Consider the following 14677-nt stretch of genomic DNA (forward strand, 5'->3'; position numbering starts at 1 on the left):
GTAGCTTTAATTTGGTGTCTTTCAATTGTGATTTCATGAAAGATTGATTTTTATAGTAATATATTTGAATTTGGCGCGCTACATCTTTTCTGGATTTTGGCCAAGTGGGACACTACCGTCCCACATATCCCAGAGAAGTTAAGGCTTGGCCGCAAATGGGCCGCAAAAGACCTTTCAAACAGGTCAACATTCACAAGGGCGCAGGGCCAGACGGATTACCAGGACGTGTACTCTGAGCATGTGCTGACCAACTGGCAAGTGTCTTCACTGACATTTTCAACCTGTCCCTGACTGAGTCTGTAATACCAACATGTTTTAAGCAGACCACCATAGTCCCTGTGCCCAAGAACACTAAGGTAACCTGCTTAAATGTCTAGCAACCTGTAGCAATCACGTCTGTAGCCATGAAGTGCTTTGAAAGGCTGGTCATGGCTGACATCAACACCATTATTCCAGAAACCCTAGACCCACCCCAATTTGCATACCGCCCCAACAAATCCACAGATGATGTTATCTCTATTGCACTCAACACTGCGCTTTCCCACATGGACAAAATGAACACTTATGTGAGAATGCTTTTCATTGACTACAGCTCAGCGTTCAACACCATAGTGCCCTCAAAGCTCATCACTCAGCTAAGGATCCTGGGACTAAAAACCTCCCTCTGCAACTGGATCCTGGACTTCCTGACGGGCCGCCCCCAGGTGGTAAGGGTAGGGAACATCACATCTGCCACGCTGATCCTCAACACGGGGTCCTCTCAGGGGTGAGTGCTCAGTCCCCTCCTGTACTCCCTGTTCACTCATGACTGCATGGCCAGGCACGACTCCAACACCATCATCAAGTTTGCCGATGACACAACAGTGGTAGGCCTGATCACCAACAACGATGAGACAGCCCTTAGGGAGGAAGTCAGAGACCTGGTCGTGTGGTGCCAGGACAACAACCTCTCCCTCAACGTGATCAAGAAAAAGGGGATGATTGTGGACTACAGGAAAAGGAGGACCAAGCACGCCCCCATTCTCACTGATGGGGCTGTAGTGGAACAAGTTGAGAGCTTCAAGTTCCTTGGTGTCCACATCACCAACAAACTAACATGGTCCAAACACACCAAGACAGTCATGAAGAGGGCACAACAAAGCCTATTCCCTCTCAGGAGACTGAAAAGATTTGGCATGGGTCCTCAGATCCTCAAAAGGTTCTACAGTTGCAACATTGAGAGCATCCTGTCTGGTTGCATCATTGCCTGGTATGGCAACTGCTCAGCCTCCGACCGCAAGACACTACAGAGGGTAGTGCGTACGGCCCAGTACATCACTGGGGCCAAGCTTTCTGCCATCCAGGACCTCTATATCAGGCGGTGTCAGAGGAAGGCCCTAAAAATTGTCAAAGACTCCAGCCATCCCAGTCATAGACTGTTCTCTGTTACCACTCCTGAACAGCTAGTCAAAGGGCTACCCAAGACCCATCTTGTATGCTGCTGCTACTCTCTGTTTATAATCTATGCATAGTCACTTTAACTCTATCTACATGTACATATTACCCCAACTAACCAGTGCCCCTGCACATTGACTCTGCACCGGTACCCCCTGTATATAGCCTCACTTGTTATTTTACTGCTGCTGTTACATTTTGTATTTTTTACTTAACATTTTATTTGTATTTTTTTCCTTAATTTCTTAAAGCATTGTTGGTTAAGAACTTGTAAGTAAGCGTTGTATTCGGCGCACCCCCTGTATATAGCCTCGCTTGTTATTTTACTGCTGCTGTTACATTTTGTATTTTTTACTTAACATTTTATTTGTATTTTTTTCCTTAATTTCTTAAAGCATTGTTGGTTAAGAACTTGTAAGTAAGCGTTGTATTCGGCGCACGTGACAAATAACATTTGATTTGCCAGCTAGCCAGCATAAACTAGCTTGCTGGGAAGGGCCATTGGGCTTTAAAAGAACATGAAGGACTCATCAGGGCGACTGACTGAACCGAAACCAATCGTCTCCACGACATATGTCATCAATTTAGGTAACGTCTATTGTCGCGTTCATGTGACATTTGGAACTAGGAAACTCTAAAATGTTCGACTTGCTAACTGGTATAGCGATACACGTGCCGCGTTCAACCTGTTATCAAGTGAGAAATGTCCGAGGTTCGGACTAGTACGTGGACGCGGCATAAGACTCTATGGCTGTATAGCCAGAGATACTGGATATAATGACGAGATGCTCAGGTCTCAGCCCTAACAATGGAAGTCGATGTCCACAGCGTGGAACGGCGTCTTCCTATGCTCTCTTTGATTGGTGGATACATCTCGTTATTTGAATGATATTTGAATATTCGATGAGGGCTGTTTGACGTCAAACCGCCTGAATTCAATGGAGAGTGAGACGCTATGCTAGCCTCATAAATATAAATAATTTCACCAGGGACAAATTAAATCACAATTTATTTGTCACATGCACCTGCAGGTAGCCAAGTGGTTAGAGGGTTGGGCCAGTTACCAAAAGGTTGCTAGATCGAAACCCAGAGCTGACAAGGTAAAAATATGTTGTTCTGCCCCTGAACAAGGCAGTTAACCCGCTGTTCCTAGGCCGTCATTGTAAATAAGAATTTGTTCTTAACTGACTTGCCTAGTTAATTAAATAAAGGTTAAATAAAAAAAGTCAAATAAAAATACAATGAAATGCTTACTTACAAGCCCTTAACCAACAACAACTGATAAAGTAGTTTTTTTCCACACAGTTGCCAGGATGTCACATGCATCACACTTATCAGTCCACTCCTAATAACCTAAGCATTACAACTTTTATTAGATCAAAATATAATTTCATTTTTATCTCCTAAATTCGACACTCATTGTCCCCCACATACAAAAACGCCTCACCTGCTTAATAATTAATTAGTTCCTTAACGTGGACATGTTTTGGGCGGAGTAAACCCTCTCGCTTCGACTCTTCCTCTCTGGTATAGCCTCTCCCGTTTCAGAAGTCATCATGGCGCTCACTTCCTCAGTCAAAGGTAAGAGTCGTCTACAATAACATTGCCAAGCTATTATTTAAAATCAACACAGTTTGCAAAGCAGTTGACGGCCATGCCAATTATTTCATTATGTAAAGCCTAAAATGTCTCACGTTTACTTGGGCTTCCTCACTGTCCAGGTAGCTTGTTATGCTAATGATATTTAGCTAGCTAACGTTAGCTGGCTAGTAACATTACTCCTTTAATCTTCACTTGCAGTCGCCCCAAAAAGTCACGTTACCTAGCTAGCTATACATCCAATTATCTAACGGGGAATTGCACTGCAGTAACGTTATTTATTGAACGCGTGGGGGAAAGTATTTAGCTAAGGTTAACTAGCTATTAACTATAGCGTGCTAGTAACGTTAGCGTGTTTGTCTTATCAGGATGTAATACACAATTGGTATATACAGCCTGAAACTAATGCTTCCAAAATCGTGTAAATTTTTCTTACAAGCCAGAATTTTGAATAAAATTACATTTAAACCTACTCCACCGCTTGTACGTGCGGTTTGTCCTTTAGCTGCCCGAAATTTGAGACAAAATATCCACAGGAAAGTATAATTTTTTTACCTGACTTTTTAGAGTGCCGGTAGGTATCGGCACCGATTATAACGTTAAAGTGAGTTTTATACTGGATATTCGGTTTTCTCTCGGCAATAGCAATTGAACCAAGCATGACAATGGCTGCGCTCGAATACTCATACTAACCATACTATTTGTGACGTGAATTGAATGTGTATATAGTATGCTTATTGGTCGTAGTATGGATATAGTTAGTATGTTAAAAGCTCCCGGATGTCGTACTAAATTTGCCAAAATATGAAGTATACACACAGAGGACACTATGTCTGTACTTTAGGGCCCATATTGCAATTCTTCAGGAAATGGGCATGGCTACACATCGTTTTCAGATTTGAAGAAAATGGCGGAAAGTACGCAGCCAAAGTACAACGAGATCGGATACAAATTCATAGCTTTAACTAATTATGACAAATGTTAAGAAATTGTTGAGCAATGTAATAACTTTTCAAATAAATGACCTTACACGTTATGTTGGCTGACAATTTGTTAGCTACGCTGTCTTTACGAACCACATAGCATATTATTAAAGCAATATGTTAGCTAGCTACCTAATGTTAGTTGGCTACTTATACATAAAACTTGCCAGTATATTAACCATCTATCTTAACTACCCAACGTTTATTGACTTGATTATAATCGTCATTCTTAGCTAAATGGTATAGTCGTTGTGCATTCTCAATGGACATTCTGTGTACCAGAGCGCAGAATAATGAATTTACGAGCGCTCAATACCCGTTGAATATGGTCGGTGTAAGTAAACTTTGGCAAAAGAGCATAATTAATTTGTTGCCGGCAGAAGTTAGTCACCAACACTCTGGATCAGAGGTCGACCGATTAATCGGCATAGCCGATTTCAAGTTTTCATAACAATCGGTAATCGCATTTTTGGACACCGATTATGGCCGATTACATTGCACTCCACGAGAAGACTGCGTGGCAGGCTGACCACTTGTTACGCGAGTGCAGAAAGAAGCCAAGGTAAGTTGCTAGCTAGCATTAAACTTATCTTATAAAAAACAATAATCACTAGTTAACTACACATTCGGTTACTAGTCCAATGCTCTAACCACTAGGCTACGCTGCAGCCCACTAGGCCTATAAAAAAACAATCAATCTTAACATAATCACTAGTTAATTACACATGGTTGATATTACTAGTTTATCTAGCTTGTCCTGCATTGCATATAATCGATGTGGTGCCTGTTAATTTATCATCGAATCACAGCCTACTTCGCCAAACGGGTGATGATTTAACAAGTGCATTCGCGAAAAAAGCACTGTCGTTGCACCAATGTGTACCTAACCAAAAACATCAATGCATTTCTTAAAATCAATACACACTTTTTTTTAAACCTGCATATTTAGTTAATATTTCCTGCTAACATGAATTTCTTTTAACTATTGTTAAAATTGTGTCACTTCTCTTGCGTTCTGTGCAAGCAGAGTCAGGGTATATGCAGCAGTTTGGGCCGCCTGGCTCGTTGCGAACTGTGTGAAGACCATTTCTTCCTAACACAGACCGTAATTAATTAACCAGAATTGTACATAATTATGACATAACATTGAAGGTTGTGCAATGTAACAGCAATATTTAGACTTAGGGATGCCACCCGTTCGATAAAATACGTAACGGTTCCGTATTTCACTGAAAGAATAAACATTTTGTTTTCGAAATGATAGTTTCCTGATTTGACCATATTAATGACATAAGGCTTCTATTTCTGTGTGTTTATTATAATTAAGTCTATGCTTTGATATTTGATAGAGGAGTCTGAGCGGTGGTAGGCAGCAGCAGGCTCGTAAGCATTCATTCAAACAGCACTTTCTTGCGTTTGCCAGCAGCTCTTATCTGTGCTTCAAGCATGACACTGTTTATGACTTCAAGCCTATCAACTCCCGAGATTAGGCTGGCAATACTATAGTGCCTATAAGAACATCCAATGGTCAAAGGTATATGAAATACAAATGGTATAGAGAGAAATAGTCCTATAATTCCTATAATAACTACAACCTAAAACTTCTTAACTGGGAATATTGAAGACTCATGTTAAAAGGAACCACCAGCTTTCATATGTTCTGAGCAAGGAATATAAATGTTAGCTTTTTTAATTGGCACATATTGCACTTTTACTTTCTTCTCCAACACTTAGTTTTTGCATTATGTAAACCAAATTGAACATGTTTCATTATTTATTTGAGACTAAATAGATTTTATTGATGTATTAAGTTAGAATAAGTGTTCATTCAGTATTGTTGTAAATGTCATTATTACATATATAAAAAGCGGCCAATTAATCGGTATTGGCTTTTTTTCGTCCTCAAATAATCGGTATCGGTGTTGAAAAACCATAATTGGTCGACCTCTACTCGGGATAACATGAAGACAGCCTAACCAGCTCTGCTAGGGTGAGTAAAATGGTTAGAGTGGTCTCATTTGTGTCTGGAAGTAGATTGCAAGCTAGCCAGTATTATCTTGGGTGCTTGACTGCCGTTGTAAGGTAAGAATGCTCAAATCAACCGTACTCCTTGTCCCGAGCGTCCAGTGTGCACTCCAAGACCGACACGCTCTGAATTTACAAAAGGACAATCTGACAATGCTCTGAATTTACGAGCACACTCTGGCACTCCAGATTGAATTTAAGAACACACCCAAAGTTTAAAAATGTCTAACTTGTCATGCTAACTAGCTAGCAAGAGGTTGCAAAGCAACAGCATCAACTTCCGGTAGACAGGTGAAGAGCTAGTATGCTCAACTGAAAGAATACCGTTTGTTTACTTTACAATATACTAAAATTAACGAATGTCATGTAGTATACAGTATGTTTTCTATGGGTATTCGAATACAGTTAGTGTATATGTTGAGAAACGTGGCCATTTAACTCAAATACGTAATTTCATGATTTCTAAGTTAATTATCTCACATCTTGGAAAAGATTTGCAATGTTTAACTTCTTGTTGACAAAATTTGGGTTAATCTTGGGTTTTGGAGCTAGCACTCAGTAGACTCCCATTCACTCCTTGAAGAAAAACGTTCCCTTTCCCAGAATCGCCCAGAATGCACCGCGCAGCCCATTGATGTAGCGTGGTATATATCTGCCGTTGCAAATGTTAGACCACTCTGTGAGGCACATCGAGCTGCAAGTTGAACATGGTGAGATTGTAGACACCTAAATTGATAATGCTGTTTGTTTAAGGGATTTTACAACTAACTAGCTACGTTAAATGCTGATATTGTCTTTGGTATTATTGTCTGTAGCTACGTTTGCTTGCTTGCTAGCTAGCTAGCTTGCCAGCCAGTCCATAGAGAGAGCATTGCATTGTGGATTTTGTAGTTGACTTGAGCTGCAACAGATTTCAACAACGATTTTTCATGTTGCTACCAACCTTATTATAATGCCAATATGAAACATTTGTTCACAAAAAATGTTGTTCTCAGATATTAGTGTTATTTAACACTGTCAATTAAAGGAATGAGTGGTTTTGGGTTGATTTTTCAAGTGAAATCTTCACCCACCTGAGGCACCTATCCGTGCAAAACGAACTCCACCATTGAAAATTGTAATTTCTGAAACGGGAGGATGGAGAACAATGGCACATTTTTTGTGTGAGTTTTTCCTTATTGTATTTTTATTTTGGGGGATTTCAGTCTCCAACAAAAAGGGTGGTGATTGTTCTCCATCCTCCCCTAGTTCAGAATATACTATTTTGTTTTCATGGCATGCTTGGTTCAATAGCTATTGACGAGAGAGAAAATATTTAATTCTGCATTGAGACCCCTGGCTCAGAACATATAAGGAAATCAGTCGATTGAAATAAATTCATTAGACCCAAATCTATTGATTTCACATGACTGTGAATACAGATATGCATTGTTGGTCACAGATACCTTAAAAAAAAAAGTATAGTTGAAACTGGGATTCATCAGTGAAGAACACACTTATCCAGCGTGTCAGTGGCTATCGAAGGTGAGCATTTTCCCACTGAAGTCGGTTACGACGCCGAACTGCAGTCAGGTCAAGACCCTGGTGAGGACGACGAGCACGCAGATGAGCTTCCCTGAGACGGTTCTGACAGTTTGTGCAAAAATTAATCACTTATGCAAACCCACAGTTTCATCAGCTGTCCGGGTGGCTCGTCTAACCATCCCGTAGGTGGAGGTCCTGTGCTGGCGTGGTTACACGCGGTCTGCGGTTGTGAGGCCGGTTGGATGTACTGCCAAATTCTATGGTAGAGAAATTAACATTCAATTATCTGGCAACAGCTCTGGTGGACATTCTTGCAGTCTGCATGCCAATTGCGCGCTCCCTAAAAACTTGAGACATCTGTGGCATTGTGTTGAGGCAAAACTGCACATTTTAGTGGTCTTTTATTGTCCCTAGCAGAAGGTGCACCTGTGTAATGAATGATCATTCTGTTTAATCAGCTTCTTCATATGCCACACCTGTCAGGTGGATGTATTATCTTGGCAAAGGAGAAATGCTCACTAACAGGGATGTAAGCAAATTTGGGCACAAAACTTGAGAGAAATAAGCTTTTTGTGCATAAGGAAAATGTCTGATAAAAAAAAAAAGATAATAGGAAAAAAAAATATTTCAGCTCATGAAACATGGGACAAACACTTTACATGTTGCATTTATACAGTGGCAAGAAAAGGTATGTGAACCCTTTGTAATTATCTGGTCTTCTGCATAAATTGGTCATACAATTTGATCTGATCTTCATCTAAGTCACAACAATAGACACACAGTCTGCTTAAACTAATAGCACACAAACAATTATACGTTTTCATGTCTTTATTGAACACACCGTGTAAGCATTCACAGTGCAGGGTGGGAATAGTATGGCAGAAATAACCTCAACCGAACGTCTTCTGTAGTTGCGGATCAGACCTGCACGATGGTCAGGAAGAATTTTGGACCATTCCTCTTTACAAAACTGGTTCAATTCAGCAATTTTCTTGGGATTTCGGGTGTGAACTGCTCTCGAGGTCATGCCACAGCATCTCAATCGGGTTGAGTTCAATACTCTGACTGGGCCACTCCAGAAGGCGCATTTTCTTCTGTTGAAGCCATTCTGTTGTTGATTTACTTCTGTGTTTTGGGTCATTGTCTTTGTTGCATCACCCAACTTCTGTTGAGCTTCAATTGGCGGACAGATAGCCTTAATTTCTCCTGCAAAATGTCTTGATAGACGTAAAAATGAATTCACAAGTTTTGATAGTAGCAAAGCAGCTCCAAACCACAATGCTCCCTTCACCATACTTTACAGTTGGAATGACGTTGGTGTGCTGTGCCTTTTTTTTCTCCACACATAGTGTTGTGTGTGCCTTCCAAACAACTCAACTTTAGTTTCATCTGTCCACAGAATATTTTTCAAGTAGCGCTGTGGAACATCCAGGTGCTCTTTTGCAAACTTCAGACGTGGAGCAATGCTCCAACCTAAATGTAAACTTTCAACTTCAATCGGCCATGCCGATTTAATTGGTCAACCTCTAATTTTTACCAGCTCGGGGATTCGATCCAGCAAACTATTGGTTACTGGCCCAACGCTCTAACCACTAGACTACCTGCCGCCCCTCATTATGGTTAGAAATATGAAGAGTGGTACTCAGTGATGTGCTGTGTTGCATTTGCCCCAAACATAACACTTTGTATTCAGGACATAAAGTACATTTCTTCGCCACATTTTTTGCAGTTTGACTTAAGTGCCAAATTGCAAACAGGATGCCTGTTTTGGAATATTTTATCTGTACAAGGCTTCCTTCTTTTCACTCTCACAATTAGGTTAGTATTACAGTCATTAAACAGTTTGAAAGTCACCATTGGCCTCATGGTGAAATCCCTGAGTGGTTTCCTTCATCTCTGGCAACTGAGTTAGGAAGGACGCCTGTATCTTTGTAGTGATTGGGTGTATTGATACACCATTCAAAGTGTAATAAATAACTTCACCATGCTCAAAGGGATATTCCATGTCTGCTTTTTTAAGTCTTTAGCCATCAACCATTGGGTGCCCTTCATTGTGAGGCATTGGAAACCCTCCCTGGTCTTTGTGGTTGAATCTGTTTGAAATTCACTGCTCGACTGAGGGAGCTTACAGATAGTTGTATGTGCGGGGTACAGAGATGGGGTAGTCATTAAAAAATCATGTTAAACACTTATTGCACACACAGTGACTTGTTAAGCACGTTTTTACTCATGAACTTATTTACTTTCAGCTTTTAATTTAATTGATTTGTTTTAATAACTTGAATAATGTAATTCTACGTTAACATTATAGGGTATTGTGTAGAGGTCGACCGATTATGATTTTACAACGCCGATACCGGTTATTTGAGGACCAAAAAAAAGCCAATAGCGATTAATTGGCTGATTTTTAGATCTGTAACAATGACAATTACAACAATACTTAACTTCTTCGGGGAAGGGGGCAGCATTTTCACTTTTGGATAAATAGCATGCCCAAATTCAACTGCCTGCTACTCATCCCCAGAATATAAGATATGCATATTATTAGTAGATTTGGATAGAAAACACTCTGAAGTTTCTAAAACAGTTTGAATCATGTCTGTGAGTATAACAGAACTTATGTAGCAGGCAAAACCCCGAGGACAAACCATTCAGATTTTTTTTTTTGAGGTCACTGTCTTTTCAATTAATTTTCATTGGGACACCAGATTTCTAAGGGACTTGTTTGCAGTTCCTACCGCTTCCACTGGATGTCACCAGTCTTTGGAAATTGGTTGAGGTTTTTCCTTTGTGTAATGAAGATGTACAGCCATCTTAAATGAGGGTCACTTGAAGTAAATTGTTTGAGAGGCACATTACCAGAAAAGTTGCGTCAGTTTGTTTTCTTTTTGTATTGAACACAGATCATCCCGTCTTCAATTTGATCGATTATTAACGTTTAAAAATACCTAACGTTGTATTACAAAAGTAGTTTGAAATGTTTTGGTAAAGTTTACATGTAACTTTTGAGATATTTTGTAGTGACGTTGCGCAAGTTGGAAGCTGTGTTTTTCTGGATGAAACGCGCCAAATAAATTGACATTTTGGATATATATCGACGGAATTAATCGAACAAAAGGAACATTGGTGATGTTTATGGGACATATTGGAGTGCCAACAAAAGAAGTTCGTCAAAGGTAAGGCATGAATTATATTTTTATTTCTGCGTTTTGTGTCGTGCCTGCAGTGTTGAAATATGCTACTCTCTTTGTTTACTGTTGTGCTATCATCAGATAATAGCATCTTATGCTTTTGCCGAAAAGCCTTTTTGAAATCTGACATGTTGGCTGGATTCACAACGAGTGTAGCTTTAATTTGGTATCTTACATGTGTGATTTAATGAAAGTTTGATTTTTATATCATTTTATTTGAATTTGGCGCTCTGTATTTTCCCTGGCTATTGGCCAGGTGTGACGATTGCGTCCCACCTACCCCAGAGAGGTTAATGAATACTTTTATTTTAACTTAATATAATACATCAATAAAATCAATTTAGTCTCAGATAAATAATGAAACATGTTCAATTTGGTTTAAATAATGCAAAAACATAGTGTTGGAGAAGAAAGAAAAAGTGCAATATTTGCCATGTAAAAAAGCTAACGTTTAGGTTCCTTGCGCAGAACATGACAACATATGAAAGCTGGTGGTTCCTTTTAACATGAGTCTTCAATATTCCCAGTTAAGAAGTTTTAGGTTGTGGTTATTATAGGAATTATGACAATTTCTTTCTATAACATTTGTATTTCATATACCTTTGACTATTGGATGTTCTTATAGGCACTATAGTATTGCCAGCCTAATCTTGGGAGTTGATAGGCTTGAAGTCATAAACAGCGCAATGCTTGAAGCACATCGAAGAGCTGCTGGCAAATGCAGAAAAGTGCTGTTTGAATGAATGCTTACGAGCCCGCTGCTGCCTACCACCACTCAGACTGCTCTATCAAATCATAGACTTAATTATAATATAATAATACACACATACGAGCCTTATGTCATTAATATGGTCAAATCCGGAAACTATCATTTTGAAAACAAAACGTTTATCCTTTCAGTGAAATACGGAACCGTTACGTATTTTATCAAACGGGTGGCATCCCTAAGTCTAAATATTGCTGTTATATTGTACAACCTTTAATGTTATGTCATAATTATGTACAATTCTGGTTAATTAATTAGGGTCTTTGTTAGGAAGAAATGGTCTTCACACAGTTCGCAACGAGCTAGGCGGCCCAAACTGCTGCATATACCCTGACTCTGCTTGCACAGAACGCAAGAGAAGTGACACAATTTCTCTAGTTAAAATAAATTCATGTTAGCAGGCAATATTAACTAAATATGCAGGTTTAAAATATATACTTGTGTATTGATAAAAATAAAAAAAAAGGCATTGATGTTTATGGTTAGGCACACATTGATGCCATGACAGTGCTTTTTTTCGTGAATACGCTTAAATCATCACCCGTTTGGCGAAGTAGGCTGTGATTTGATGAGAAATTAACAGGCACCACATCTAATATGCAACACAGGACAAGCTAGATAAACTAGTAATATCATCAACCATGTGTAATTAACTAGTGATTATGTTAAGATTGATTGTTTTTTATTGATTGTTTATAGGCCTAGTGGGCGGCAGCGTAGCCTAGTGGTTAGAGCATTGGACTAGTAACCGAAAGGTTGCAAGAATATAAGAATTTGTTTTTAACTGACTTGCCTAGTAAAATAAAGGTAAAATAAATAAGATAAGTTTAATGCTAGTTAGCAACTTACCATGGCTCCTTGCTGCACTCAGGTAACAGGTAGTCAGCCTGCCACGCATTCTCCTCGTGGAGTGCAATGTAATTGGCCATAATCGGTGTCCAAAAATGCAGATTACCGATTGTTATGAAAACTTGAAATCGGCCCTAATTAATCGGCCATTCCGATTAATCGGTCAACCTCTAGTATTGTGTGTACGCCATTGACAAAAAATGTAGATGTAATCCTATTTCAATTCAGGCTGTAACACAACAAAATGTGGATAAATTAAAGGGGTGTGAACTTACTGATGGCACTGTAATAATAAAGCAATTCTCAGAGCTTTGAGAACTATGTAATGAAAAGCGCTATACAAATTAAATGTGTTATTATATACATCTAGTCTTTTGTATGATTAGCTAACTCCACACTAGCAACGGTGTTTCTACTGTTGGCCTAATCTTTCGAAAACATTTGACATGAGGCTTGTGATGATAAGCAGGACGCGTTACCTCCCTTTACTAAATAGGAGCATATTTGAGTTCCCTTCCTTGTGTCCCTCATTTCTTTTTGCTCGTGATCTTATGTGGTTGATTTCCTGGTGACAGTAAGCATGTTGGTTTTACAGTATGCATGCAAGTCTTAACTGTTATTCAATTATTTGAGGCTTGTCATGCCCAGAAGGAAGAAATTAGTTGACATACACAGATGCACAATGGACAGTTATGCTGGCAACAAGATGCTTGCAATTTTCTTATACTAATGTGGTGACATTACGACCATTGTTTTCAAACAGTAGCCACCTAGTCTCGGAAATCCCAGACCTTGGTGCAGAGCATTCGTACATTTTGGGAGGCAACCCGTCTGTCTAGAGAGACTCGTAGGCACCTGTTTATCTAAATCTCAACTCGTTCTTAGTGCTAGTAGGCTGGTTAAGTCACAAACATTGGGACCACTTTGTGCTGTCCCCTACAGAGGCCTTCCTGACTACTTGTGATTTAGCTTTCATTCTAGCCTCGGTTCAAAGGGCCAGGGACCAAGTGGAACAGAACACATAGGCCTACATGACATTCCCCAGGCTTTTTTTTTTTTACAGGCAAAATGAAGGGAAAGTTAAATGGCGCTGATTAAAGCGTGTCGACCACTGAGAAGGGGGTGAAGGCTCTTCAAATGGCCCTCAGTTTCCATAGGATGTACAGTGGAATTTTCACTCCGTACAGAATATATCGGGGCGGCAGGTAGCCTAGTGGTTAGAGCGTTGGACTAGTAACAGGAGGGTTGCAAGATCAAATCCCCGAGCTGACAAGGTAACAATCTGCCGTTCTGCCCCTGAACAAGGCAGTTAACCCACTGTTCCTAGGCCGTCATTGAAAATAAGAATTTGTTCTTAACTGACTTGCCTAGTTAAATAAAGGTAAAATGAAAATACAACGATCCCTCATGCTAACACACACACACACACACACACACTCACTCTTTGTGTGAGGCTGGAAGTAGTAGTAGCCTAGTTGAACTCATGCGGGGTGTAAATAATGAGTGTACGTGCTCTCCTCTAGGACGGGCAGTCTCTAGTGTCAGATTGATATGTGTTTCTGTTTCCCTATACAGAGGAGCATCCTTTTAACCACCTGATTGACACGCTGAAAGATGGCGACCGGAAGTATTTCAATCCACAGAAGCTGAATGATGCAAGATACAGTGAGTGTGGATTTGTCAGCTTCTGTGTTGAACAACAATAGGCTAAGGCTTCCACTTATGCGTCAAAACACCAAACCAGAGTCTAATTACTTCTCAAAATGAAGCTTTTGACATTATAGGGCCATTAGTTGAACTGTGGTCAACCAATAGAATGTAAATAAATGCCACATAAATGCCAAAAGTTATGTTTTTCTGAGGGTGTTGATAATGGTCTCTCATTCCTTTCCATAGACAAGCTGCCTCTATCCATCCGTGTCCTCTTGGAGGCGGCCATACGCAAATGCGACGGCTTCTATGTGAAAGAAGAGGACGTCCACAACATCCTAGACTGGAGCAAGCAGCAGAATGTGGCAGAGGTGCCGTTCCCTCCTGCCCGGGTCCTGCTGCAAGACTTCACGTGAGTGTCTTTCTCTACCTCCCCAACCTTTGATTATCCAGGTTAATCTCTTTGATATACAACCTTTTTTGCAAGAGAAACCTGGTCCAAGATACCAACAGTGTCCCTGTGTCATAGCATACTCCCTGTCTATCCCTCCAAAGAAATGTAGAGTTGCAGCCATCCCCAGACCTTTTTGTTGGCTTCCTTTTTGTAGCGCCTGTAGGTGAAGTATATGGAGTCTCTGTAATATTTTGTTGGTCAG

At 40.0% G+C, this 14677-nt stretch overlaps 1 protein-coding gene across 1 annotated transcript in view; it reads left to right on the forward strand.

The window, feature by feature from the left end:
- The first annotated feature begins 2935 nt into the window (after window positions 1-2935).
- The window catches only part of ireb2 (iron-responsive element binding protein 2), a 35116-nt gene continuing 23374 nt past the window's right edge, over window positions 2936-14677 (forward strand). Inside the window, exons 1-3 of the mRNA XM_039017145.1 lie at window positions 2936-3015; window positions 13947-14036; window positions 14268-14433. Coding sequence (XP_038873073.1) covers window positions 2991-3015; window positions 13947-14036; window positions 14268-14433 — 281 coding nt within the window. The 5' untranslated portion in view covers window positions 2936-2990. The remainder of the gene's footprint in view (window positions 3016-13946; window positions 14037-14267; window positions 14434-14677) is intronic.

The sequence above is a fragment of the Salvelinus namaycush genome, chromosome 21, assembly GCF_016432855.1.
Source record: "Salvelinus namaycush isolate Seneca chromosome 21, SaNama_1.0, whole genome shotgun sequence".
Lineage (NCBI taxonomy): Eukaryota > Metazoa > Chordata > Actinopteri > Salmoniformes > Salmonidae > Salvelinus > Salvelinus namaycush.